Source organism: Diadema antillarum, unplaced genomic scaffold, assembly GCF_040938485.1.
Source record: "Diadema antillarum isolate AM-2024a unplaced genomic scaffold, OU_Dant_1.0 scf00000033, whole genome shotgun sequence".
Classification (NCBI taxonomy): domain Eukaryota; kingdom Metazoa; phylum Echinodermata; class Echinoidea; order Diadematoida; family Diadematidae; genus Diadema; species Diadema antillarum.
The window spans coordinates 1,065,913-1,093,185 of record NW_027270922.1 but is presented as its reverse complement, the minus strand read 5'-3'; the positions used below and the strand labels follow the sequence as shown (position 1 = coordinate 1,093,185).

General features: G+C 39.5%; 1 protein-coding gene across 1 annotated transcript in view; it reads left to right on the top strand.

Moving 5' to 3' along the window:
• Positions 1-220: 220 nt before the first annotated feature.
• The window catches only part of LOC139742668 (divergent protein kinase domain 1B-like), a 39,211-nt gene continuing 12,158 nt past the window's right edge, over positions 221-27,273 (top strand). Inside the window, exons 1-2 of the mRNA XM_071653202.1 lie at positions 221-717; positions 2,594-2,725. Coding sequence (XP_071509303.1) covers positions 682-717; positions 2,594-2,725 — 168 coding nt within the window. The 5' untranslated portion in view covers positions 221-681. The remainder of the gene's footprint in view (positions 718-2,593; positions 2,726-27,273) is intronic.

Genomic DNA, 27,273 nt, shown 5'->3' with positions numbered 1-27,273 from the left:
GGACACACTCCAGCAGATGCTCTGACCAGTGACTATAGCACAGAAGAATATGGAGAAGTGTTAGGCTTAGACGGTATTCACGCGCTGGTGCAGGAGCTTATGACTCGTATCAGTTCACTGATGTTCAAGTTGCTGGAGTGGCAACCTGAGATGGCTGGCTATTACGGGAGACGACGCAGCTCTCCAAATATTGTCGCAGTCTCGCACGACTGCTCATTACTCGTAATTGATATACAGATCATGTGACTGGTGTCCAGTCCAGTGTATATTTATTGTTTGGAGAGAATCATCCATCTCAGTTTACACAGCGGACATCCAAATTTAATCTTATGTTGAACTTTATTGTTAACCCATTGAAGACGGACTGATTTTCCTAACATGCAGTTCCCATTTAACCTAGCCCAAGACTAGTCTTCAACGGGTTAATACCAGGGTGTTTGATTTTTTTGTATCTTGTCTATAATTTTTTTTTTCTTTGCATTGCATTTGTGCAGGTGAGCCGGAGGTAGGCGAATGAAGTGGTTGTAACGCCGCCACCAACGTCAGTAACGACCCGCCTGCGTGTGCGACTCTACTCGCTCCTTTGCGGAGGGTGGGGGTGCGTAGCATGGGTGCTCAATCAATGCTTGCTGGTGTGAATTCGTGCCGCCCTGCCCGGGAAACGGAGCCGACGGAATTAAGATGCCACTTCGAGTCAGCATGAGGGGGTTACACGTGGTGAGTATGCCGCAGCCGGTGGTTAGCTGGGGTAACGGATGATGCGTCTGTGTCCCCCTCCCTCTCTCTCTCTCTCTGTTTTTTTTTCTTTCTTTTTAGCAGCAACATCCGTCTCGTTTGCCTTCCAGGCAAGGAAGCAAATAGTCTCAAGTCTGTTTTCAGACATCAAGATAATGCATCAGTGTGCTTAATTACAATGTGACAAACACATGATACCTCAGTAGAAATATGGTCCAGTCCAAACAAGTGTAGCTTGGCAGGAGTTCTGTACTGAAGTCTGTGAAAACCTACCCAGGGGAAAGGGGAAACTTGATTGATATAAATATGCTCTTTTGTTCTCATCATTAGTTTCCTTGATCTGTTTATGAGCATAGAGTGCTTGTTTCTCTTGGCGTCATCAATATATTTTTTGTTCTGTTAGAAAAGTGAAAGTGTACTTCATGAAGGATATTATAGATTTTATCAAATTACAAAGCTTTTTATAGTACCCTCTTATCAGATTGTTTTAAGGAAAGTCCATTTTGTAAATGCATACAATGTCACAAATCCTTTTATCTCCTCTGTTGTTGAAACAAGTACAACACTGTGCCTTTAAGTAAAGTTTAAAAGCCCATTGTATGGCCTTCTGACTTCGCATTTAAGCAGCGCCAGTTTGTAGATTTGTGTTTGAAAGTTTGAGATGAATAGAGCCAGTGGCAAAGTCGATCACTAGAAAGTTATCATTTCAAATTAAAAACAGATATCGACTGATTGGGAATCAAAGAGGAAATTCAGTTTGGGGTTATTTTTTCCCTTCTTCTGGTTTCAATGTAATGTGCCCGAGTACGTCACAAAGGAAGTGGGCTCAGAGGTAATTTAACTGCAGACAATTTTTACAGAAAAACTGAACAAAAGTTTTTCATGGAGAGAGGAAATGTGCATCACACATGTTCATCCCAGTTTATTTTCTAAACTTCCGCACCAGAAAACGATTTTTCCGTGGTATTGCATCTCACTTTGCAACAGTACTGTGGCAAGATGGCGTGAAAACTTTTAGAATCATGTGTATTATGCTCATGTTCCTATGGTTGGTGCTGAATAAGCATTTATCTTATATTGGAATGCCTGGCGTCAGAAATGAAATTCTGAATTTCACGATTTTTCTCTCTACTGTGTAGCTAGCACATTACTGTGGCTCTCATCATTTTGCTGAAAGAGTCATGGTTGTAGCAATTCAAGCTTTCAGTGCCCGATGAGGTCTATGTTATATCTTTCCTTATTTTGAATTCCGGTTTCTTTGTTGAATTTTGATTATGAAGTAAGATGAGAATTAGAAGTATAGTTAATAGGTACCGGTAAACCTAACACTGAAAAGTACAAATGAAAGAGAGAGGAGGAGGTAATATAGTAAATGAAGCTCTGCTTATCAAATACAGAAACCAAACTGATTGACTAATATAGAGAGAAAGAGAATGAAACTAATGTCAATTTTCATTCATTTGTAATAACATAGACACATCGAACATATACCTAGTACTAGTACTGTAAAAATGGAAATTTTAGGCCTCGCTGAAATTTTTGCGTATTTCACACAACCAGAAACTAGCACAAAAATATTTTTTTGCTTGCCATATGTTCCAGTGAGAGTTGACGTCTTGATTCTGCCGAATTGAAAACATGTGAAACTCATCTATAGATGGTCGAGTGCGAAAAATTACCCAGGCGAAAATGTTCACTTTTACAGTATTATTTGCTTGTACATTTCATGCTAGTATTTTTTTTTTCTGTTAAATATCTTACCTGTTCTTATAATTCACACTCCACAATATATTTTCATTCCTTGTTTTTCTTGTCACCTCTCCCCAACCACCACCAACCACCAACCACCAACCACCAGGGGCGTTGCCACATACCCGTCCGACACCTAGTGGTGCTCTGGTTTGCGGTGGTCCTGCTCTCCGGTTGGTTCTTCCTGGCAACGGACCACCAGCCCCAGAGCTGTCGGCACCATGAGATGCTGGAGTACGTGGTGAGTCTTGTCGCTGTTTGTTTGTTTGTTTGTTTGTTTTTCCAGCCAGATAGCAGCCCAGTGGGTCAGTCCTATGTGGGTCCTACTAATCACCAGCTGTTACCAAGTTCGACTCTTCTCATTTAACTCTTTATGTGCCACTTTTCCGTGCCCGACTCAGTTGACGGCGTGCCGCATATTCTGCTCAAACACACAAGCCCGCCTAAACCGATTGATAAATCGCCAAAATGCCACAGTACAATGAAAGCGTTTCTCGCGATTCCGTTTCTGTGTCACTTGCATTTGATGTGGTGATTGACTACCAACTGGTGCTCCCTACTGGATTTGCAAGTAAATTAAAAGTTTCTGTCACTGTTTTGTGGGCAAAAGTTATGCTTGTACAATAATGCAGCTTCTGGTTATTTGAAAGAAAAAAACAGTAATAGATTTGTCATACAATTAACATAAAAGCAAAGCTTGGCATTTTCTCACAACTTTGTTCATTACATGTCCAGGATAACGTAAATCTATGAAAAGTTATGTGGATCTGAAAAAGAGAATTTTACTATGTTCCCAATGCATGCCTGCATTGCATTCTTAGAATAATGTGGCACGAAAGGGGTTTACACCATGGAACATAGATAGTTAATACCGACAATCTCTTCAAGTCCTCCTGTGGAGCTTATACTGTAAAGCAAGAAATATTTGCGGAATGAAAATTTCGCAAATTTGAGCCGACAGCCCGTTTCGTGGCATGCAATTTTTGCAAATTGCCACTGGCATTTAATGCATTGTAGTGTAGGCAAAAACTTTTGCAAGCATTTTAACTTCGTGAATTTAGGCTCTCAGTAAATTCAAAATCAAAATGCCCTCAAACATTTTGGGTTTTACAGTACCCCTTTCATGCTAGTCTCTTTGGGAATCACCCACAATATTCAACAGGGCATCAAATGAGAACACCCATGAGAAATTTCTGTCATCAGGGTTCGAAATTGGCGATGGTCCGCTGGCCATTGGCCACCCAAAATCATGTCGGACTAGCTGAAAATCATAAAATTCTGAAGTAACTGGTCCGTCTGGCTAGCCAAAATATTGCTTCAGTGTCAAAATTGATTCTAAGTAGTCCGCCTGGCTAGTTAAAAAAAAAGTTAAGTGCGACCCCTGGTCATACCTGTGAACAAGCTCCTCGTTGCATTTCTGTCATCTGCTCTTGAACGGCAATGCAACTACACATCACAGTGCATGCATGAAAATGGCCCGCAGGACATTGTTTGGTACATTGTATGCTGACCTTCACTTTTCGGCCGGGAGTTTATCCGCAATGCCTTTCATGCTACAGTGTCACCCGGGAGTTCGCGGGGACACCCACGAGTTTACCAGGGATAGTTCAAGGATAAAATTTCTGAAAAGTCACACCACCTTTTACCCTTGAGTTTACCCTGCAATGCCTTTCATGTTACAGCCTCACCCGCAAGTTACCAGGAGATCTTGGGTGAAATATTTGCCAAGCGTCATATTCATAGGGGTATACAATTGTAAGTTCACAAGTTGCAGAAAACATATTTTGTGATTCCCTTTTTTTTTTGAAAAGGCAACACACACAAAACAAAACAAAATGAAGTACAACAACAACTACCAAAAAAAAAAAGAAAACATGGTGTAATTAATCTCCCCTGGTACTTTTCTATTAGGTGCGTGATACCTGTTCACACCACTAACTTCAGATCTAAACAAGGGACTTCGGAGTAACATAGTAGTATAAATCTGTCTCTGTGTATAACATTGAATTTGCTGGGTGTGTGTGTGCAGAGCAGTGGAAATGGCTTTTTCAACCCAGTGCATTTTGATTGAAAGAACAAACTTCCTTCCCTATATTTTGTCATGTAGTGGTGCTATCATCTGAACAATGTATGCAATACTTGTCATATCTCATTCAAAAGCCATGATGAAAACTGTAAAAGTAAAAGGTCTTGTCTTGAAATACAGCCTTCCTCTTATAGTCTAATTTCACCTTTCCCCAATCGTCCCCCCCCCCCCTTGCATAATCTTTTCTCCTTCCTACAAACAGACAGATGTACAGACACAGACATGCACACACATACCCACAGATACGGACACATCCACATGCTCACACTAAGCACTGAGCCTACATCTAGTATATGATTTAAAGGGAAAGTAAACCCCAAAAACAATGTGGATTGAGTGAAAGCAGTAATATTAGTAGAACACATCAGTGAAAGTTTGAGGAAAATCGGGCAATCGATGCAAAAGTTATGAATTTTTAAAGTTTTGGTGTTGCAACTGCTGGGTAAGGAGACTACTAGAGGTTATGACGTATGATGAGTGGACTACAATATAAAGAAAATAAAAAGGGAATTCAATAAAAATTCATTTTTCATGAAAACTACACATTCCATCAACTTGATACTGACATATGTTAGGGTTAGCACTTATTCCCCCTGCTTTCTGAAAGTGGTTAGTCAAGAACTCTTTCATTTTGCTAGAAAAGTGAATTTTTGTGGAATTCCTTGTATATTTTCTTTATATTGTGGTCCTCTCATACGTCATAACCTCTAGTAGTCTCCTCATCCAGCGGTTCCAACACCAAAATTTTAAAAATTCATAACTTTTGCATCGATTGTCCGATTTTCCTCAAACTTTCACTGATGTGTTCTACTAATGTTACTGCTTTTACTCAATCCACATTGCTCTTTGGGTTTGTGTTCCCTTTAAAGGGGAAGTCCGGACGATTATCAGCCGTTTCGTGTGTAAAGAACAATATTTCATGAACCTATTACCCTTTTCCCGACGAGAAAAGACCATCAGATACATTTACTATGATTTTTTTTTTTAAATAAGGTAATTCTTCATGTTCGAATCCGTCGCGAGCTGCCCTTCGTACTATCTGTCCCAGGATGCATTGCGCGTGACGTATCGGGCGCAGTTTCCTCAGCTGAGAGCACCGCGAGCGAAGCCCAGCTACGCATCGATCTCCCATTGCACTGCTGACTGCGGGCGGTATCTGCATGACGTGTGCCTTGTCGGCGCTACTGCAGGAGACCGTACACCGATTTAGGAGTGCTGTTGCCAAACGCTGTATTCCTTTATTCAAATAATCTTCGTTATATATCTATATAAAATCTTCAAAGATTAATGTAAAATAGTTGCAATGCTATAACATTTTCGTTTAAATTGAAATATGTGTGTATTATAATACTGCCGTACTTATTAGTGTCCACCCCATCACTTACAATGCATTAGCTGTTGTCGGGCTGTGCAGGCATACATTTACGTCTGCTGCTGCCAAGTGCTATCACAATCCGCGATCGTTTTTTCGACTTCTGAGTGTGAACAATCTGAAATCAGTCTGTCAATGTCAGAATTATTGCCTCTTTTGTTGTCCGAGACTGTTGAAAAGTGTGTCTGACGGTGATAAAATACGACAGTATACATGTAACTTGAACCGAGGAAGAAACGCCAGCGCCAGCTTGGTACCGCCGCCGCGCCGCGCCGGTAACTACGACCAGCAGCCCACAATACACACAGCGTAATCGGGCTGCGTGTTGTAGCATTCAGGATCATGTAAAGGTAGTATCGTGGATAGATATCAATTTAAAATCGAAATATTTCTTCAATTTGAAGACTTACTAGTAAAGTTGAAGTATCGACAACACCCTAACACTTGACACATCGGCATTTTTTTAATGAAGCAATAGATCATGCCGCGTGCATCCGCTGTGTGGTCAGAGACTGTTGAGCGGTACGCTACTACCGCTTGCTTGGCCCGTATCACCGTTGCTCAAGCAGGGCTCCCCCGAGCCAGCTGACGCTCCAAGCAAAAAGCAATGTGAGGAGGAAACGTCACGCTGTCACGTGATCTTTCTCGCCGGCGTACAGAAATCGAACGGTTACGATTCAAAATTAGTGATGCTAAAAAATCGATTGTGGCGAGTTGGGAGGGTCTTTTTCAATGAAACTTAGTCATTATGGTCCTTTATTTATGTAGATTTTGGTTAATTTTTTTCAAAATCGTCCGGACTTCTCCTTTAAGCTCTTGCTGTGGATGATAGCATTTTTGTTAGCTTTTCATGGAGAAGTGTTGATGCTCTCTATTCTTTTCACGTTTCTTTCAGAATGTTATGATCTGGCCTTCTCAATGTCATTATGTACCTATTTTCATACCCCCTTCCTCATACCCCTCCCTTCTCTTGTCTTTTCCCTCCTCCCCTCCCTTTGTGTGCCCCTTCCTCCTCCCCTTTCCTTCCTTCACTTAACCCCTCCCTTCCCCTTGCTTTCTTTCCTCTCTGCCCACCCCTCCCTCACCCTTAGACTATCCTTTCCCCTCCCTTGCCCTATTTTCTCCTCCTCTTCCTTCCCATCCCTTTCTCCTCCCTTCTTTATTCCCCCTTTTATGTCCCTTTCCCCTACCACACAAAGATGGGAATTTCACTTCTATTCATGTGTCATTTCTTTTTCTTTGGTAGTATGAATGAAAATGAGCAAAAAGAATGGGTACCATCAGGATTCAATCCAGGTTTCTGGTCAGTTTCTCTAGATTTGTTTGAATTTTTCTTTTTCTTTCCTAATATTTCTCTACATCCGTGGTAGGGTCATGGCTTGGCTTCTTCCAGTGGGCACATAATTACCCCTCTATTCCAGCGAACCGCTTCCTCTCTCCACTCCCACCCCCAAGAAATAACAAAACAAACAAAAGGTAACACCTTGACTAAACAAAGAGTGCCAATTCTGAGCCTTGACCTAGTAAAGGTTCATCCATTAGCACATGGGGGGGGGGGGGGGGGGGATGGGGGGATGGGAGGAAATTGGTGCCATCTAATAATTGGCCCACATAGCCGCCGCCCCTCGGCCCTTGAAGAGATAACCTTCTGGGTCATCTATTCAGCAAAATACAGAGCGGGGAGCTGAATGCATCATGCATCTTGTGCATAGTTACACTCTAGGTAATGAGAGAAAATGTCTGCAAATCTGCAAAATTCAAAGATAGGAGGAGCAAAGCCATTTCTCTCTCTATTTTTTTTTTTTTTTCTTTGGGCGGAGGAGATGGGAGCGGAATGATGGTATTTGCAGCCTTCATCATTCCGATATTTCTTTGACTTTTATGTATGCAGCGTAATTCACATTTTTGACAAATCACCAATCCCCAGTATGAGAATTGGGCAAGCTGTATTCAAAATTGACATTGATATTTCACAGGGCATTATTGTTGTCAGTCCTGGGTGACTGCAACTCATATACATGTGCCCAAATGAGTTCTGTCTTAGGGGGGCCCTCCAAGACAGAAATATGCATATTGTGATATCAAAGGGGAGTGAGGAAGTGGCTAGGAATAGTAAGGAGGAGGAAAGGGAAACTGTCGCTGACAATGTTGCCAAAGATTGTAATCAATATGTGACCATGAGAAGGTGTTTCAGGGTTGCTGACATTAAATATGCCCTACTTGATATTCAAGGGGCCGAGGGTACCAAGCGCGTGTGCACACAGGTAGCTATTGAGCATGCGAGGAATGAAGCCGCAACTCCTGGATCTTAGTGGAGGGGAGGTAGGGGGGAGGGAACCATCTACAAACAGACTCACAAAAATCTCTTCAAATTTTCAACAGATGTTCCTCATTAGCATAAATTCGGCACATATCAACTTCGCAAATACTTACAAATGGCAACTTGATAGCTGATAATTCCTCCTTCTTTTAGGGTTCCAAGCACCAAACTGAATGGGTCTACTTTTTATAGCTGGAGCTTTGAAAAGGAGAAAAATATCACACTGTTTGCTAGATATTTGGGTGATTATAATGTGGGAGGCGGGCTGTGAAATGTGCATGATACAACAAGTGCATGACAAGCATTTTAATGTTAGCCCTTTTTACGCAAGTCTCATCATCAAGATGTATTAGATGTAATGTCTCACTTCTCACAGGAATATATAACCATTCTTAAGTCACAGTGGATGAACTCTAGGAAAATTTGAACATGGCGGTGAATTTCAAAGCTGTCCCCATCGACAGCAAATCTGTAATAAAGACTTTCATAATGAAACTTCAAAAACAGTTGTATTTTAATAACGGTGACAGAGGGAATAGCAAATGTTCTACTTCATTGACCCACTGAACAGGGTCACGTGGAGGATAGGTGTTAGGCATTCTAGCCGTCTGCTGCTTACCCCAGAACCTGTCACACCCACAGCAGAAAACTACAGTGTAAGATGGGATCAAGTTATGTCAAGTCATATACTGAAAATGTGAGGTTTTTTATCCCCTTCATTTAGTTATGATTCTTGATCACTTGTTTGCATGTTTTCATAGTTAAAAATTGCTACATTTTCTATCTTTTCTGTTGGTTTTTCTGTTGATCCTCTGTAAAACTCTTCCAAAATTAGACAAGCCTCGGCTTTGGTAGCTGTAACAATGTAACAGTCCCACTTAAAAGGCCATAGTAATTAAAAAAAAAAATGTGAGGATTATGTCACTGCTGTCAATTGAAAGTTAGTTCTGTGACATTGTGCCTATATCTGGAGAAAAAAAAAAATCCAGTGATTGTGTTTACTGTCCATTAGAGCACACAGTAAGGGTTAAAGTGATGTATGCTGTCACTGAAAATGGATACTATGAAACTTGAAGGTGCAGGCACAGTACTTCTAAAGGAGGGCATCCTATTCTTCATTGTGTACATTTAAGTATTGAGGAGAGAACTCCAATTTCCGAATCAGTGACCAAATCACCCTTGAAGTGACCGTGACATCCAATAGCGATGTAATTTCAGCGTGTCATTGCCGCTAACTTCAAGAGAATGAAAACATTGCCTGGAGGCAGAGCTGTTCTCTAACAGCGGGAGGGACAAACAAGTTCACTCCTCAGCGGGACCAACAGGGATTCTCCGATTGGATCATCTGTCACACAAACCTCGCACTTTTCTCGACGAGGAGGGTGTGCACAGGCCAGGCTGTGATCAGGATTTGGGTCAGCTCAGCGTGCCCCGACAATTCTCCTGTAACAGCTCATTTTCCCAAGTCGACTTGACAGCGTGACGTCGCACTTCAAAGCAGCACCAGCGTATCTGGAGTTGTAGGCCAAACAGTGCGAGTTGTGTCCATCTTTTGCAATTTTAAACCTCTTGGAAAGATTGGGAAATTGGAGAGCTGCAAGGAAAAATATGGGATTTTTTTGCTGACAATGTGTGCCTTCCTTGCTTGTGTCAGAGTTTTGATGATCGAGTCTCCGTCTTGGATTGGCTTTGAGGGGTCAAATTGCCCACAGCATACAGTTGTCTTTAATTGGGAATTAGACCTGTGACCTCAAAAGAGGACACTTGCTTTTGACTGCTGTTATCATTTGTGTGTACTTTCTTTTTTTTTTTTGTAGGGGCTTGAACAGTTGTAATACTAATATTTTCCTTTTTTTTTTGTAGATGAAGTTTAACATCTAAGATACTGTCAATAAAAACATGTTACAAAGCCTATTCTTGCACTCGTGTTGCTTTTGAGAGGGAGCTTTCTTTTAATAGCATATAGGTGAGTTCATATTCAGCCACAACTTCAGATGCCCTGCAGGCATCATGCACATTACCCCTGAAGTTCTGATACCACAAGGGTCAAATTAGACCACACCCTGTTAGTTCTGAGATACAGGTGTCTGCTCAGTACACTGTCAAACGAACAGTGGAGGTGTAGCTGAGGGGGGTGTTTCATAAGATGCTCTTGAAATTAAGTTCCATTTAAATCACACATAATCTATGGATGGCCATCACTGCCCATATTAAGATTGGAAAATCCCCCTGTAAACAAATGGTGCCATTGGCCAGGCACAGACCTAATGAAGGGACACAATTGGCCACCCATACTAGTTGAACTTAGTCTTTGTGAAACAGCTTCTGGGTTATGTGAGAATGTATTCAAACTCATTGATTTTGCCCCTTCCCCATTGCCTAAGATATTGCATTTAGGATCTCATGTTAACTTATTCCCACCATTAAAGCACATTTCAGTACTTGTTATTTAGTTTGCATGCATGTACATGAATCAGAATTTGTGGCATGTCAGACAAGTGTTTGGGCAATTTTCACAGTTATCAGAAATATTACTGCTGTTGCAGGGGCAGGCATAAACCTCATTAGAAATAGTGTACAAATGGGCAATTCCACGGTAACTGACGTTACACGTAAGGATTTTCATGAAATTGTTTACCTTGTAGTTTTGTGAATGAAAGCACCTTGGGCTTGCAATTAGCATTGATGAATAGGTTCATGAGAATGAAGAAATAGGTGGAAAGTTTTTCTCTCAAACTGCATTTCTTATCACATAGCAAGTGAAAATGTGTCGGTAACTGACGTTACGGAAAAAGGACATGGGAAATTATGGTGTAGATGTAAATGGAAATATCTCATGTCCCTGACTTTTAGCCTTTATGTGTTTAATATGCCAATACACCTAGGTTCTTAGGAACAGGTGTGCAAAATAATGTGCACTTTAGTTGCCTCCTTTTACCACCATGCCAATTTCAGTGAAGGCATGACGGTAACTGACGTTACGTAACTGACGTTACGCTTACATTTGCCATAGGGTTTACACATGCAAAATCATGATTGGGAATAGCTATGTGATATTTCATAATTCTGAACATTCAGAATGATTTAGTTGATATGGAGTCATACCTTGGTTCATCAGTCATAAATACACAATGAAATGAAACAGTAGTCCATTTTCTTTGTGTTCTATGAAAACTTAAAGGTAAATATGTCAGTAACTGACGTTACGTAACTGACGTTACACATACTTTGCCGTAGGGTTTACAGAGAACTAATTTATTTAACAGGTTATTATACTGCTGCAATGTACCAGTGACAATCCCAGGCAACTACAGCAACAAATTAAAACAAAATCTAAAGACACAAATAATATTGGGTGGGCCCTTAGGGGCACCCCCCCCCCCCCATGCCATAGCACAGTTGGGCAAAAATAATGTAAATGCACAAGAGGATATTTCTTGACATTTGTCTGAAGATTTAATTTTTATTCAACATTTATGATTACACAGAGTCATTAGTAGATTAAGCAGTTCCAAGTATAAATATATTGACATGACTAAGGGCTCTTTTGTTTGTTTGTTTGTTTGTTTGTTTTTTAATGAACAGGAAAGTTTTTATCTGTACATAGAGTGCTCCACCCATGATACCTTGTACTACACAAAACATGGATATTTTTGTGCTTGAAAAAAATATCAAAATATCTTGGGGAAAAAAACATGTATCAACTCATAAATATGCATAAATATGTATGAAATCTATTGTGATTTATTTCGCCTTCTTTTCTTTATTTTACTCCTGATGATCACCATCATCAATTGATTTAAATGAAAAGTGTCACACTTTTAATATTTTTCTGTGAAGAAGAAAAATAAATGCTTTTTTTTGTTAAAAGAGCATTATTGTTTTATTCCTAGCTTGAAGTAATTTAACTGTTTTTCTTTTCCTTTTCACTGATATATCACGGCTTGCAAATACATTCAAGATACCAAGAAATCGGACTTTGCAACGAAAGAATACTAAAATCAATATAAAAAACTCTTCCTGTTCATAATTATCATGTGTTGTATTACAAAATGTCCCTGCATGAATAGAATAAAGTAATCAACAAATACACACTGTATGAACAATTTTTTTAAAACCCTATAGAATCCTCTCTCACTTTGAGCAACATCAGTGTTAAGTTTCAAACAATAATGAGTACATGCCTTACGTACCATAATACAAGATGAGCCATGTTAACTACACCACACATTTAAGTGCAAGAGAAGAAATATCTGTTTGTGCATTTGCCTTGAGGTAGAAACTTGACTAAGCTTCCTGAAAAAAAAAAGAAAAATGCCAGCAAAAGCAAACATTGGTGAAGATTGTTAAACTGTTGGTATACAGCTGTGCAGAAGTTTGTTGGTTTTTTTTTTTTGTACAGAAAATGTGGTTAACATGCAATCATGACACTGATTAGGCCTACAAACTTTGGTAGCTTTATCATCCCGTAGGGCTGGGAATGTACTAATTTGAGTGCATATACTGCATGTGGCAAACTAAACTTCCAGATGATTTAACCTTAAACTTGTGCTGAATCAAAAATCGAAAGCTCAAGCCCCCCCCCCCCCAAAAAAAAAAGATAATCATGGTAAATGAATGAATAAATGAATTTAGAAATAATAAAAAAAAAAATATCCATGGACATACCATGGTAATGACATCATTTCCTATGAAAGGGATTGGTGCTCTTTGTTGTAAGTTGACTTCCCAGATGTATTGAAATGGCCAAAAGTCAAAAAATTTGCCTCAGTTATAATTACTGTCATGGTAACTGACGTTACATACTCGTGTATGACGTTTCGGTAACTGACGTTACACATTTTGTAGTGTTCATTTTGACTCTCCAGTATGCCAAGTATCCTTATTTCTGGTATTAAAATAAAGGCATATGGGCATACATTAGAAATCCCAAGTTACATCATACAGCTCACTTCCTTTGATGAATAAACTTAAAAATTCCTTGTTTTTGGTAACTGACGTTACATCCATCATTATCAAAGTAATGAACAGTTTTTATCAAATTCTTTAAAGCTACCAGCTTTTTTTTTCTATCATGTGGTAAAAGACTTCTCTGGTAACTGCATACATATGAAAGATTGTTGTTTAGAGTACTAATAAAGTGGATATACAGAGAGTAAGTTATGCGACAATACACTCTTTTCACCATTGAGTTATAGGCATATTTTGGCAGCCATTTTGAAAATCAAAATGGCCGCTTTTATCAAAAAACATAATGATTCTTAAAACTTCAACTCAAGTACTGTCTGAAAATGTATGGTGTTTGAAACAAATATCATTTTGAATTTTTGGCACCTGTGTCCTAGTTACTGTGGAATTGCCCAAATGTACATTTAGAAGCAAGCCAGTCTTGTAATCTATTCTGCCATGCTTTGAAACACCTGCGATTGTTGGTCAGCTGCTTCTGTGGTTGTGGTCAAGCGTCCAGATGACAGAACATGTTGGACGAGGCACCATTAGTTATGTTCAGACGACAAGCCCTAACCTCGAGGTTGCGAAACCTCGAGGTCAAATTCCTGCCCCTTTGAGTGCGTTGATTTTTGTGTCGAGTGGGGACCCCCCCCCCTCCCCATGGTTAGAGCGCTAACCATAAGATTTCTTGTGGTTCTTAAAGGGTGTGTACAGTTTTGGTCGAGGTGAAGATTTAGCTTTTAACGTTTTGTGAGATATTCAGAAACCACTCTATGAGATGTCAAAGAGCATGCGGTTCTAAGGGGTATCAAAAGTTTATTCGATGAAAATCGGTTTTGAAATGGCTGAGATATCCAAAAACAAGGTGAAACAAAGAGATACTAATAAAGTTGGGGCATGTCGCCTTTTATTATTAGCACTTTTTTGGATATCTTAGCCATTTGAAAACCAATTTTCATCAAATAAACGTTAAATCCTTCTTAAAATTACATGCTCTTTCATATTTCATAACAGGCTTTTCATTATCTCACTTAGGAATGTTCAGAACATGAATCCCTACCTCAACCAGTACTGTACAGTCCCTTTAACATCGAGCTAACCTCAAGGTTAGCTAACTATGAGTCCGGTCTTCACGGTCCCTAACTACAAGCTCTAACCTCGAGGTTTCCTAACCTCGAGGTTAAGGCTTGTGGTCTGAACGTAACTACTGTATTGTAACATCCCCAACCCCAAAATCGATCAGATGGGAGGGAATTCAGATATGTGGGAATAAAGCCCTGGAGAGAAATGCTGGGGGTAAGGCCAAGGTCTTTAAATCCCGCCATCCGTCTGATAGTTTAAAGGGTGAAATTGATCCCTCATTGTCTGTGTCGCCTTGAATTAGAGTCTCAATATCTGAGAATCAGAGTGTGATAACTAGCAATGTGGACATATGATGGGATGAAAAGCAAATATATGTGTGCAGATATGTGGAAAGTATGAAATGTACAAGTATGTTAATGTAAGTAAATTATGTTGTATTCCTAAAGCAGGCAGCAGTCAAATTATATACACACAAACAGTGTATAGGAGTGTATATTTGTGAAAATTAAGTTGTGTTCTAACATCCACTGTCTGCATGTAGGAGCAAGGAAACTCTTCATCCAAGAATACAAACCATCGTTGTTCATTGTTGATTGATGCATTGTAATTTTGATATCCAACAATGATTCTGAGAAGAGCTTTCTCCATGTTCATTTTTAAAAATTGGCATAGACTCTTGTACAAATTGGGCGGTAATCAGTATAAAAAAAATGTCCATTTTGCTGTATTGCACATGCTGATATTATCACTCTGAGCTTGGTATTAAATGGATTTAGACAATTTTCAAAAATGTCATTAATTTTAGCTCTTCAAATGTCAAATTAATATAATGTCTTCAAAATATTTGTCTTTGGCTTTTAAATTCTAACTGTGCATGAAAGGATGTTTCTTCTTTTATTTGGCATGAAAAAAAAATGGAACCTTATGTATTATTATGATTATGTCTTTTTTTTGGGGGGGGGGGGGTAGCAAACATGTACGAGCTGGTGTTTGAGGCAAAAGGGTCTTACTAAGATCCATTTTTACTCCCGTTGGAAGAGGAGAACCTCAGCCAAATCCTTGGTAGCCTAGCTAACAACATACTATATTATACTAACTTGAAGAACCCTATACTAACTTGAAGAACCCTATATTCCCACCCTCCAGTCTGTTAAACTAGTTTTCACCTTCTTTTTTTTTTTTTTGGGGGGGGGGGGGCTTAACCTATGTCCATATGATAAATCTTTTGTGGACTAGGGATACCTGATTCACTCACGCTCCATTACCCTGAAGACCCAGTGGAACTTGACCTAGTTCTAGTTAAATTATAGTAAAAGAGGTCATGAATATGAGTCCTGCCGCGTGCACACATTCTCTGCCTCCCTCATCCAGTCTTGTGTGCAAAGGGCATGGTATGAAACCTGCTGTCGAGGGGTAATTTTTCATTAAAGGCACTGGTTAGCAATGTTTCAAGTTTGAAAAATCAGAGTTAAAATGTCCTGCATGCTACCACCAGTCTTTGATGATAAATGCACCCTGTAAAAAAAAAAATAAATGTTTAATAAGATTGGAAATGAATGCTAAATGTTAAATACAAAAAGTGAAAATCTGTGAGCATTAAACTATTGTCAATATTTTCCCATGAAAAGCAATATTAGAAGAGACAATTAAAGGTAGTGTTGACTACTGGGAGCAGTGATTTAAAAAATGTTCGAGATATCCCATTTCATGCATATACAGGTTGTATGTGTAGGTCAGTTGTATCACAAGACATCCTACCATGTATAAAGTTTGCAAGAAAGCCTGAAATATAAGGAGATATCACATTTATTTTCTCAATAAACCATATTTAAACTGTAGGTGGTTTAGTCTTGAAACATTGTTCATATTTCATACGAAAGTTATTATTGATTATACTGATTCAAATTCTTATACTGGTTGTTTCTATCCCTAGCTCACATTTTAGAACTATTTTGAAGCACTAAAGCTGAGTTTTGTTTCATCTGCAAAGAGTAAATAATGCCTTAGAGAAAGTCGTTTGTTATATCATGGGGGCATTTTTTCATAGATCTCTGAATGGTAGCCAAATATCTATCAAACTTCTGTACATGCTTGTAGAGTATTTTACATACATTTGGACATCATGTTATGGCTCAGTAGGCAACGTTTGACAATTTCTGAAATATGAGCTACCACAAGATCTTCAAAAATATTCATATCCTTGTCTCTTGATTTAAATTCATTTGTTTATTAGTTATTTTTAGGGGGCAGGTGGCAAGTTAAACTGAAATATTGCATAATTTCGGGTTTAGGACGAAAGCTTGAATGCTAGAGGCACATTTCTGGTATTCTCGTCACAACCTGCATTCATTACCTGTTCAAGGCAAACAGTCCGCATTCGAGTACCTCTCCTGCCCAGAATGCAGAAGGGCAGTTCACGCATGACTGGGTAATGAGGTTCCATAAGGCAGTCAGTCATCCCATTCTCTAACAACCATCGTGCGCCAGCCGAAAAAGTGGAGGTAGTTCTTGCATCCTGTGTTGTGCTGGTGTTTATGTGGATGTGTGATGTTGATCACCACAGGCGTTGCTTCTCTCCCTTCCCAGATCGTTCTGCAATCAAACTGCGCTTTACAATAATACAGCAGATCACTGATGAAGGGGAAATGTTTTTAAAGATGTTAAAATGTCATGAAACACCCAGAAACCAAAAACAAAATAGAAACTATCAACTAAGTACTGTTCTAATGAGCATGGATTTAATGAAATCTCACTGCATGGAGAGAAGCAATTGCTTGGGGTACCACAGCAATATGAAATAATAAATTGGGGAAGGGGATGGGATGTGAAAATGAATCATTTAGTGGCATTTTAGCGGCAATTTATCTGTGTTGTATTGAGCATTATCAAAGTCCCGTGTGCCTTGCGCGGGAGGGGGGAACCCCCCTCCTGTACCCACCCCCCAAAAAAGCGCGTATATGTGCCGATATAAATATTGATCCCCAACAAGCATGAGGAAATTCCTGGCAAGGACCCTGCCACTGTGTATAAAAATCCAGGTAGTTATAAATTTACTTACAAAAGTGCATTTTAATACTCAACATGTACTCTTTATTCTTAAAATCTCATTATTGCTTACTCTAAATAAAACAACTTTGGCAATGGAACTTATTCACACTGTCAACTATAGGTAATGCAACACTTTTTGTCATATGAAGAGATGTCATACTAATGTAAAAGCAAAACATATTTCTTATATTAAACATGCATCTGATATTTGGAATCAACAATCTTTCCCCTATAGCCATCTTGATTGAAATCTAATGTAAATGAGACTACCTTATTGCAGGACATAGTCTATCAACAATTACTGGTAATCAATGCCTCTGTGTTTCAAAATAAAAGATTTAGTTTCATTTATTCCATGTTTGACTCTTCTTCCTCCTCTGTGGCTTGCAAAATCTTTCCTCTGTGGCTTGCAAAATCTTTCCTCTGTAGTACAGCAGGAAACTTCCCTTTGGGAACCATTTTGTTGTGTATAGACCATAACCTATCACATCAAAAACACCAAAATAAATCATGGTGCTCTTTACCAACACCTGTAGGTTGCTGTCACTTGCAAAGTCAAATAATAAGATCGATCATTGTTATGTCCCTTCACTATTTCCCCCGTTGAGGATGAACTGATTTTCCTACAACACGTATTTCCCATAGACACTTGCCCGAGTATACTTGGGACTCGTCCTCAATGGGTTCAAATGTGCCAGCATGCCCAAAAGGTTACACAATTTATATTTATGTGCATTTTCCTGAATTATTTTTCTCTGTCTATAATTCTGAAACTGAGAGGGGTATGCTGTTGATTTAATATGAGGACCGTTAATTCTGGTAGCTGTAGGCCTAGGACACCAATAACTGAATAAAATCAACAATGCAGCAATGCATTTAGATTCAATTGTTCCATTTTGTCACATATCTATATGCATTCAATACTTATAATAATTGTTTTAGAATTCAGTTCAATTCAAACAATTTATTGGTCATGCACAAAAATAAAAAATAAAATTGGCATGAAAGTCATTCACCAGGTGTTTCTATTAAAGTACAAAATTTCAAATAGATATGTGTTAACATAAGATTATCTGTAAATGACAGGCAACAACTACATGTAAATAAAATACATATATATATATATGCATGTAATACATGTACATGTAATTTAACATACATGTGTATATAAGAAAGTAAACAGGAAATGGAAAATATAATAACTTTGAAGACTGCACAACAGAATATATTTACAGATATTACATCGATAGTGAACCCAAGACTGTATAAGCCGATATCAGCTAAAAATAAAATAGACAGAGCAGACTGAGGTGATAATTGAAGACGGGATTTACAGAGAGTGGAAAAAACTTTTTAAAATGTTTTTTTAAATCATAAGTCATACATGTTGACAAAAAACAGTGATTTTTAACCAATTCAGCACATAACCACATTTTTATGTGGTTTGCCAGAAGCAAGCACACCTCATCATCACCACTGCAAGTGCAAGAACCACTCCACTTCATAGTATGTGTTACATATCAGTATGATGAAAATAGTGTCGTAGTAAAACTGCCAAAAATGCAGTTTCCTGTTGATTTTATGATCTCCAGATTTTGGAAAATGTAGAAGAAAAGTTGCTCTTCCTGAAAAATATGAAAAACTGAAGATTGACAAGGTTGACCTATTTTACCCGTTTTGAGTCCTCATGTAAAATTGGGATGTGCGACGTTTTGTTGGGTTTGTGGTGCATGGTCACATACATTTGTATGCAAATGTTTTTCCATTGGGGAACATTTTCGAGAATGTTCTGCTGATGCGAGGACATGACAAAAATATGCTATCACTTGATCATGTTGTGACTTTGTTGACTGGTATGTGAGTAATCTGTGTGTACAGTGCAGCAAGCACTCAATACAAAGTTTGTATTTAACAGAATTGGTCGCAAGGAAGAGAGATATGTAATATCTTTTCATTCACTTCATTTTATTTATTGTATTTCCAGCAAGATGAATTACAAGTATAACATTTACACAAATACATATATACACTTTAAGTTCATATACAAAATCATTGTAACATTATAATAAAGGAAAATACTATGAAAGGAAATACACACTGTCACTTTCATAACTGTACCAGAACAAAGTTTTGAAATCTTGCATCATGTACATTGAATGAGTGCTTATTGTGTCAAAGTGGCAGTTTGACATGAGTGTGTGTCATGCAAGGGCATTGTCACTGTTTCCATTACCACTTTTAGATCACACACACACACACACACACATACACACGCAAATCTCTCTTTTAAAAAAATGTTTAATTGATAATCCCAAATCAAGTGAGGATAACAGGCTTGTCTGTAATGCAGATGAAGGTATTTCTATGCAGAGAAGCAGTGATGTCAGAAATGTGAGATGTAGGCAGCACGGAGTTTCGGTAAACATGACAGATATGAAAGGAACGACTGCTGAGCGACAGCAAAAGCATTGTAAGTGACATCCTTTGGATAACTCAAATTGATCAATATCGTTGTCAGGTGGTTAACACAACTGTTAAAAGTTTGTTTATTGGCCTCTATAAAAGAGTAAAAGCTGAATCATTAACTTTCTGAACAGCATTCCTTTTCCAAGAAGCAATGTACAGTTTGGAACGTGATGTCCTTGGTGTATTTTGAGTGGAGACAGCTAGCATCGCTGTACAGTAGATGTTTCTTACAACTGCTGCATGATTGACATCAACTAGTCAAAATATTGTAAAAATCTTGGAGATAAAAGGGTTACTGGTGCTGTGAATCATAGCCAAACAGTGCACATTGTGCCCTAGATCTTTCACTAGTCCTGTATATTGTCGATGTACATGAAGACAAAATCTTGTTGGATGTTGACAATCGATCAGCCTCCACAATGCGTCAAGGATGGAAATTTCATACATGGATTTGATTTAAGGGGATTGTCACTTTAGCTTAATAAGATCTTCCACGAGGGCGGCACTAACATGATCTTATAACAGGCTACTTCCGGTACAGAATCGCTTGTACTTTCTTTGTGGCTTTTGCTTTCTAGTGCCTTATTTTTTATGTACAACTGTTTTAACATTGTTCTCTAATATCAAAGCTGAATGGTATTCAAGCATTGACAGACTTTCAACATTATGCAGCAGAAAGTGAAAGTGACCAAAGTAGGCCACTATTCGTCATGCAGGGTTCTGCTGTGATGGAGCATTGTGTTGGTCGGAGGATAATCAAAAAAGAGGCACAGCCTCACTAATTGTGGGAGTGAAAAGTTAATTGTTATTACCATCATTAATTGGAAATCACAAAGAACAGTATACTTCTGCGAGGAAAATAGAAAAGCCGCTGTTATTTCTCAAACATTGATGATCATGTGGAAGAGTGGTGTGAGCAAGCGATGCCAGAGCATGATATTATACCCCTTTCAGTAACCCTCTTGGCTCGGACCAAGAGCGGACCAGGAGCGGACCAGGAGCGGACCAAGTCGAAAATTTTGAGTTTATGAATGGGTGGGGGCCAAAGTGGCCTACGCGCCAGTTGCGGACTATTTTGGCGCTGCTGCAGCTAGCACCAGGCGAGGACCAGGCGCGAGCCTGGCACTGATCAAAGAGTTTATGAACGATAGCAGCGCCAGGCGCGGACCAAAATTCCTTTCACGGTCAAAGGTCACAGCTTCTGCTGCTCAGCTCATCCACATCAATTATCGCGCGAAAATGCACTTCCTCTCTGTCCATGACGAGTTCAGTTACCATGGCAGTTATCCCTTACGTTACCGAGTTTATGAATGGGTATTCGTAAAAGTAGCGCGGCTCTGCTACAGTTACTGAAAGCAATTTTTACTGCTTGGCGCGGGCTAATTTAGCTCGGACCAGGAGCGGGCCAAAAAATGCATGAGTTACTGAAAGCGGTATGTGATACCAAAAGTGGGCATCACAACGCAATGACGTGACCTGGACGCAAACCATACTTGCCAGCAGCACGCACCAGCCAATCAAAAAACAAAGCATTAAATGAATATTATGATATATATCCCGTGACACCCATCAGCTACTGAATAGTTTCATTCATTGTCAATTTGTCGAATTGAACCCATGTCATGTCGGTCTAGATCACTTGCAGACAATCGATCTTTTTGAGATATCAGAAGGTTCTCCTATTGATCTACAATTCATGACATGTCCGATACTTCTTATAGGATAATGGGATGGCTGCCCCCATATGCAGTGTACATCAAGCCATTTAATCAGTAAGCAATCAAGTACCTTGTCCATTACTGTAGTGCCTCAGAAGCACATTTAAGACAGCTGTTTCTCTGCTGTTATCTCTCAATTATGTAAGATATAATGGGTGAGATTGTTGGGACTTGTAGTAAAAACCTCATCAGCCTCATCATTGCAACAAAGAGTGTGTGTGTGTGTGTGTGTGAGAGAGAGAGAAAGAGCGTGTATTCCTCTTGGTCATCTAACTCTCTCAGACTACCACCATAAAACTACTGGCCATAGACATTTTGTACCCATAGGCTGTAGCTGGTAATCACAGAGTTAATTCATCATGGATGATGCAGTCTCTGTTGAATGTACAAACTTCAAGGTCACTTCAGGGAGGTGAGCACCTCCCTGGTCACACATACTTTTTCTTCACCTTCCTTCAAGACTTGAACTCGTTCTGAAAGGGTTTACATTAACATGTTCAATATCTTGTGTGCAATGCCTGAGAGAAGCAACTAGCAACATTGTCAAAGACTTTTGAGCAATGGAAGCCATTTCTGCTTGAGCAGTGCTCTATAGGTTGCTATGGCAACAGAGATGAGGAAAGACGTGGCCTTCTGATATTTGTCGCTGTCATTCTGCCGAGATGGCTCTCATTCAGCAAAGATGGCTGAAAGTTTGTTTCGATTCAAGAGTACTCTAATCAGGTGAAGAGCATTAGAATCACCATCATTTAGAGCTTGCTCTATTCTCCTCCTTTTCCTTGCTCGGTGATGGGGTGGAGATGATGGGGCGGAGATGAGAGGGCTAGCAAAAATCTGCCCCAATCTTACAGATACATGTATAACGGTTGTTGTTAAAACATTAATTGGTCAAACTTCTCATTGGTTGAAAACGACCACGTCATGCTGATGCGTGCAGTGTTAAGATTTCTTACCAGTTATTTTCTCCTAGTGCCTCATTCTCATCCACACTGGAGGCTAGGAGGCTGAAATAAGGCGTGTCTTCATCAGCCCGAAGTTCAAACTAGCGGGACATTTTGCGGTCTTAGAAAATAGCCCGATACAGCGAATGTGCATCTTCATCAGCTCGAACAGCCTGCTTCGGGAAATTAGTCCGAAAATTGACGCATGCGCACTTTGCAATATTACTCTGCCTGGCTCGCGGTTCGAAAGTGGATTTCCCCGCTCAAAATCTCCTATATCACCGTATGTACGATTCTACAACCAGGGAGGTGAGCAGTACAGCAAATTCTCTCCAAAGGGATGTTAATAACGCTACACTTTCTTCTGTCCAGTGAGGCATCTTATATGAAATTAACGAATTGCAATGCTTAAACAAATCCAAAATGCACACAATCTGCAAGAATCTTCAGCTATTTAAGGTAGAGTGGACCAGAAGAAGAAGTTTACAAAAAAAAACCAGCTAGCATGCACGGCACTGAGTTTTAATAGGGAGGTGAGCGAAATCACCTCCCTGGTTTTAAAGATGACAACAACAGTAGGCCTATAGTACACACATGTGACCCTTGAATACACCGTGCGTGTAATGTACTATACACAATCACTAGCTGCTTGTACATGCGCTTTTTATTGCCAGCTGGCTAACCAGAAGCGTGGAGGGATCGAGAAAATTTCGGGCTGATGGAGACGCACCCAAGATAGCGCGCTATTTCACGAATTAGCGCTCTAGTTGACGAACTAGACCAAGATTTTTGGGGAAATTTTCCCGATCAAATAGCGCGCTATCTGCATCTTCACTACACAGATAGCGCGCTATTTTGACATCGGACTAGTTTGGTAACCGCTAGATAGCGCGCTATTTTGAAACTTCGGGCTGATGAAGACACGCCTTATAGGCGTGTCTTCATCATAGAGGCTTGTTTAGGTTACAAACCCCTCATTGGGATGCAGATCTTTATTTGGTGTCATCACATCGAAATAGTTGTTTCGTTTCACATGACATCTACACCTGTGCCTTTTTTGCCAATCAGCATATCGTCTGGCAGGCATTCTTTGCTAATTGGCTCTGATATCATTATACTAAGTGTCACTGAAAAGTAATTGCAGTTAATCGAGCCTTCTGTATTAGGTTTATATCTCAACCACAAGATTCTCGATCTGAATGTAGGCATGCATTATGCATTACAGACATTATTTCTCTTTAAACTAGTTGGGGGGGGGGGAGGGGTGGTGGGGGGATTGCTCCCTTCAAAGCCACATCTTTCAGCCCTTGACAGTGAGACATTCAGGGGGTACTTCATATTGTCGAGATTACAATCGCAAACCAAGCTTCAATAAGCAGCCTCAAAATTGCTCAGAATTTTGACAGCTTATCAAAATAAGACAGCATGTGTGGGTGGGTGTATGTGTTCTGATGTGTGCTCTGTCCGTCTTCCACATTAAACAAGTATTCACGGAGCGTGACACGTCCGTGAGAAGACTCTGCGACTAGTCGGTGGAAATGCAGCGGTGCAAAATCGTGAATGTTTGATAGTGAATTAGTGGCTTGTTGGATGAATAAGTCATCTTCGTTGTTATATCATTCATAGGCCAAGGAGCAGTCGACTGAGCGGGCCGTAATAGAAGACGTGCAGCTATTGGCAAATCAGTCGTGCTTGTAGTCATATAAGTGAGGCAGGAGAAAAAGTGGGGGGGGGGGGGTGGGGAACCTTCATAATGCATGAACTTAATTTCCTCAAGTGGAGTGGGCTGGTTTAGGCCCCAAGAAAGTTCTTTCCAATGCGGGACAGAATCGTCAAGTAGGTTCCTATAGAACATGTCGCCCCAAAAGGGGTGCAAGTATCATGTTGACCGTCTAGGCAATGGCCCTGCAGTAAGGCTGAAAGAGATAGGATGGTGTGGCAGTCTGGTGTTTAAAACAAAACAAAAAAAAAATGAAAGCAGAAAAAAATGACAACTACAAAGTTGACTTGGGCAAGCACTACAGTGTGTGCAGGTGACAATTCTCTTTAAAGGGACTGAACAGTACTGGTTGAGGTGGGGATTCATGTTTGAACATTCCTAAGTGAGATGATGAGAATCCTCTTATGAAATATGAAAGAGCATGTAATTTTAAGAAGGATTCAACGTTTATTTGATGAAAATTGGTTTTCAAATGGCTGAGATATCCCAAAAAAGTGATAATAATAAAAGGTGACAGGCCACGCCTTTTATTAGGATCTCTTTGTTTCACCCTGTTTTTGGATATCTCAGCCATTTCAAAACCGATTTTCATCAAATAAACTTTTGATACCCCTTAGAATTGCATACTCTTTGACATCTCATAGAATGGTTTCTGAATATCTCGCAAAACGTTAAAAGCTAAATCCTCACCTCAACCAGAACTGTACACACCCTTTAACCTGTGAAACGTGTGGCTTAAGCCTGGTTGTTGTATACCCTAGAGTGAGTATGTTTTACACACAGTATCCACTCCTGGCAAAGCTGTAGCTCTGTCAAATATATGAGGATGTTACAAATGCTGAGATAATGATAATGTTAGAGCCCTCTGGAAGAGCATCTTTGCCATCATTGAAGAGGCTACCCTAGGTATATATGAAAATGATATCATTCATCAGTGCTTACTGCACCACTCAGTACAAAATTTAGAAGTTGATGATGATCTCAAAATATCAGGTTTGGCATCCTTGTATAATGAAGGGTTTCATCAGTGAAGAAAGCATGCCATATTGGGTAATACTTGTAGGCCATTCTTTTGTTACTCATTGAAAAAGAAATGCAGGGTTAGAGTATCCGTATCTCCTATCAAATTATGACTACTGTTTGTGCCTGATTGGTGCTTGATTGGAAGTACCATGTTCTTTATTCACCCTCGACACTATTGTCAAGGAGAGGGACCAAACTGACCAATCAGCAGTCAGTCTGTGGTGTGATGTGTTACGGCTCCTCAAATGAATATTTACGAGACATCGCAACTACCAACCGCTTCAATGTGCCATAGTCATGTGGTATCTGCAGTGCGTACCACATTAACAGAAGAAAACAAATATGATCTTATGAGAATTTATATTGTGCTTGTGACCTTCACCTTGAGGAAATGGCAACACTGGTCCAAAATTGACATTGCAAAGCAGATCAAGGGAAAATGGGAAATGTGTAGACTTCCAAGAAAACCGTAATTCGAACGGTGGCTTTGCATTCAAAGCTGCTCCCTAATTTTACCAACGATACCAGACTGTGAAAGAGCTAGCATTTAAAGGCATAATTCACCATTTGTAGATGAAACAAAAACCCAGCATTAGTGTTTCAAGATAGTTCTAAAGTGTGAGTTAGGGATAGAAACAACCAATGTGAAAATTTGAACCAGTATAATCGATGATTGAGTAATGTTAGATACACAAAATGTGAAAAATAGTTATGATTAAAATGTTTCCAGACTAAACTGTCTACAGTTATGGTTTAATGGGAAAAATTGTGATATCTCCTGATATTTTAGGCTTTATTGCAAACATTTCGTATGGTCGGATGTTTTGTGATACACCTGACCAGACACATATGCATCAAAAGTGATATCTTGAACATTTTGTAAATCACTGCTCCAAAACAGGACCTTTAAGGTTGAGAGAGAGTTAGGAAGGGAAAGAGAGAGAGAGGGAGAGAAAGATATACAGAAAAAGAGAGAATTACATGTATGTGTGTAGATTGTATCTGTGTGTGGCGTGCGTGTGATGACGTGTACATACTTGTATGTGTTTATAAAATTGCATGATGATGGATTAGAATTTACATTCGGGCAGGTAGTGGAACTATGAGTGTTTGCACTTGGATTCATTGATTTGCTTTCATTGCCAAATATGCAGGCAGGAGCATGAGTGGTGGAAGTCATTTTTTTCTTTCTTTCGGTTGATTAATGATGATTCTCTTATGTGCCGCATTGTCGCAGCATGTAAGAGGGAATGTGACAGTGCAGAGAGTGTGGACCTCAGGAGAGGGTATTTCACCTGATTGATCACCAATCACAGTAATGGCAATAACAACATTGCAGGAAATCTTGAAAAACACAAGTATGATAATTGTGTGAGAGACAAAATGTCTTTGAGATCTAATCTGAAATGAGGACTGGAATATTGAAAACCTTCATGTGCATAGCAAATCGTCAACTGCTTTGTAACCAAGCCCATTACGGAAGTGAACTGAAAACTATGATGTTGTGAGTCAGTTGATTGCAGAAATGCCTCTCAGAGCAGATTGTCTACTGAAATTATGCAATCCCATTGATCAATGTTTATGTTAATGTTATTTGCCAGTTTGGCATGATACAGAAAGCTAAAATGACTTTTGTTACATGAACAATGTTTTATTTATATTTCACTTCACAATGGTTGAAAACAACATAAACTGATCTGATTGTGTGTGTGTGTGTGTGTGTGTGTGTGTGTGTGTTTGGGTGTTTGTTTGGGTGTGTATGAGTGAATAGGTCATCTTTGTAAAATTTTTCATGTAAGGGTTTTAAATTTCAGACAGCAAATGTGGGAAAATGTTCTGTCCTTGTGCTGCTCATTCTTTCTGAGGGTGCTCTGGACAGAAGTGCAACTTGAACTTACTGAATACTATATAATCCCTAAAATCATCAAGATAAAAACAGTTTTAAGAACTGTCACATAATACTATAAGTGCTACATCACAGAGAGAGAGGGAGAGGGAGAGAGATGTGCATGGACATAGATTAAGATGAATTAATAGATAAATTGAGAGGGAGGTAAGGAGC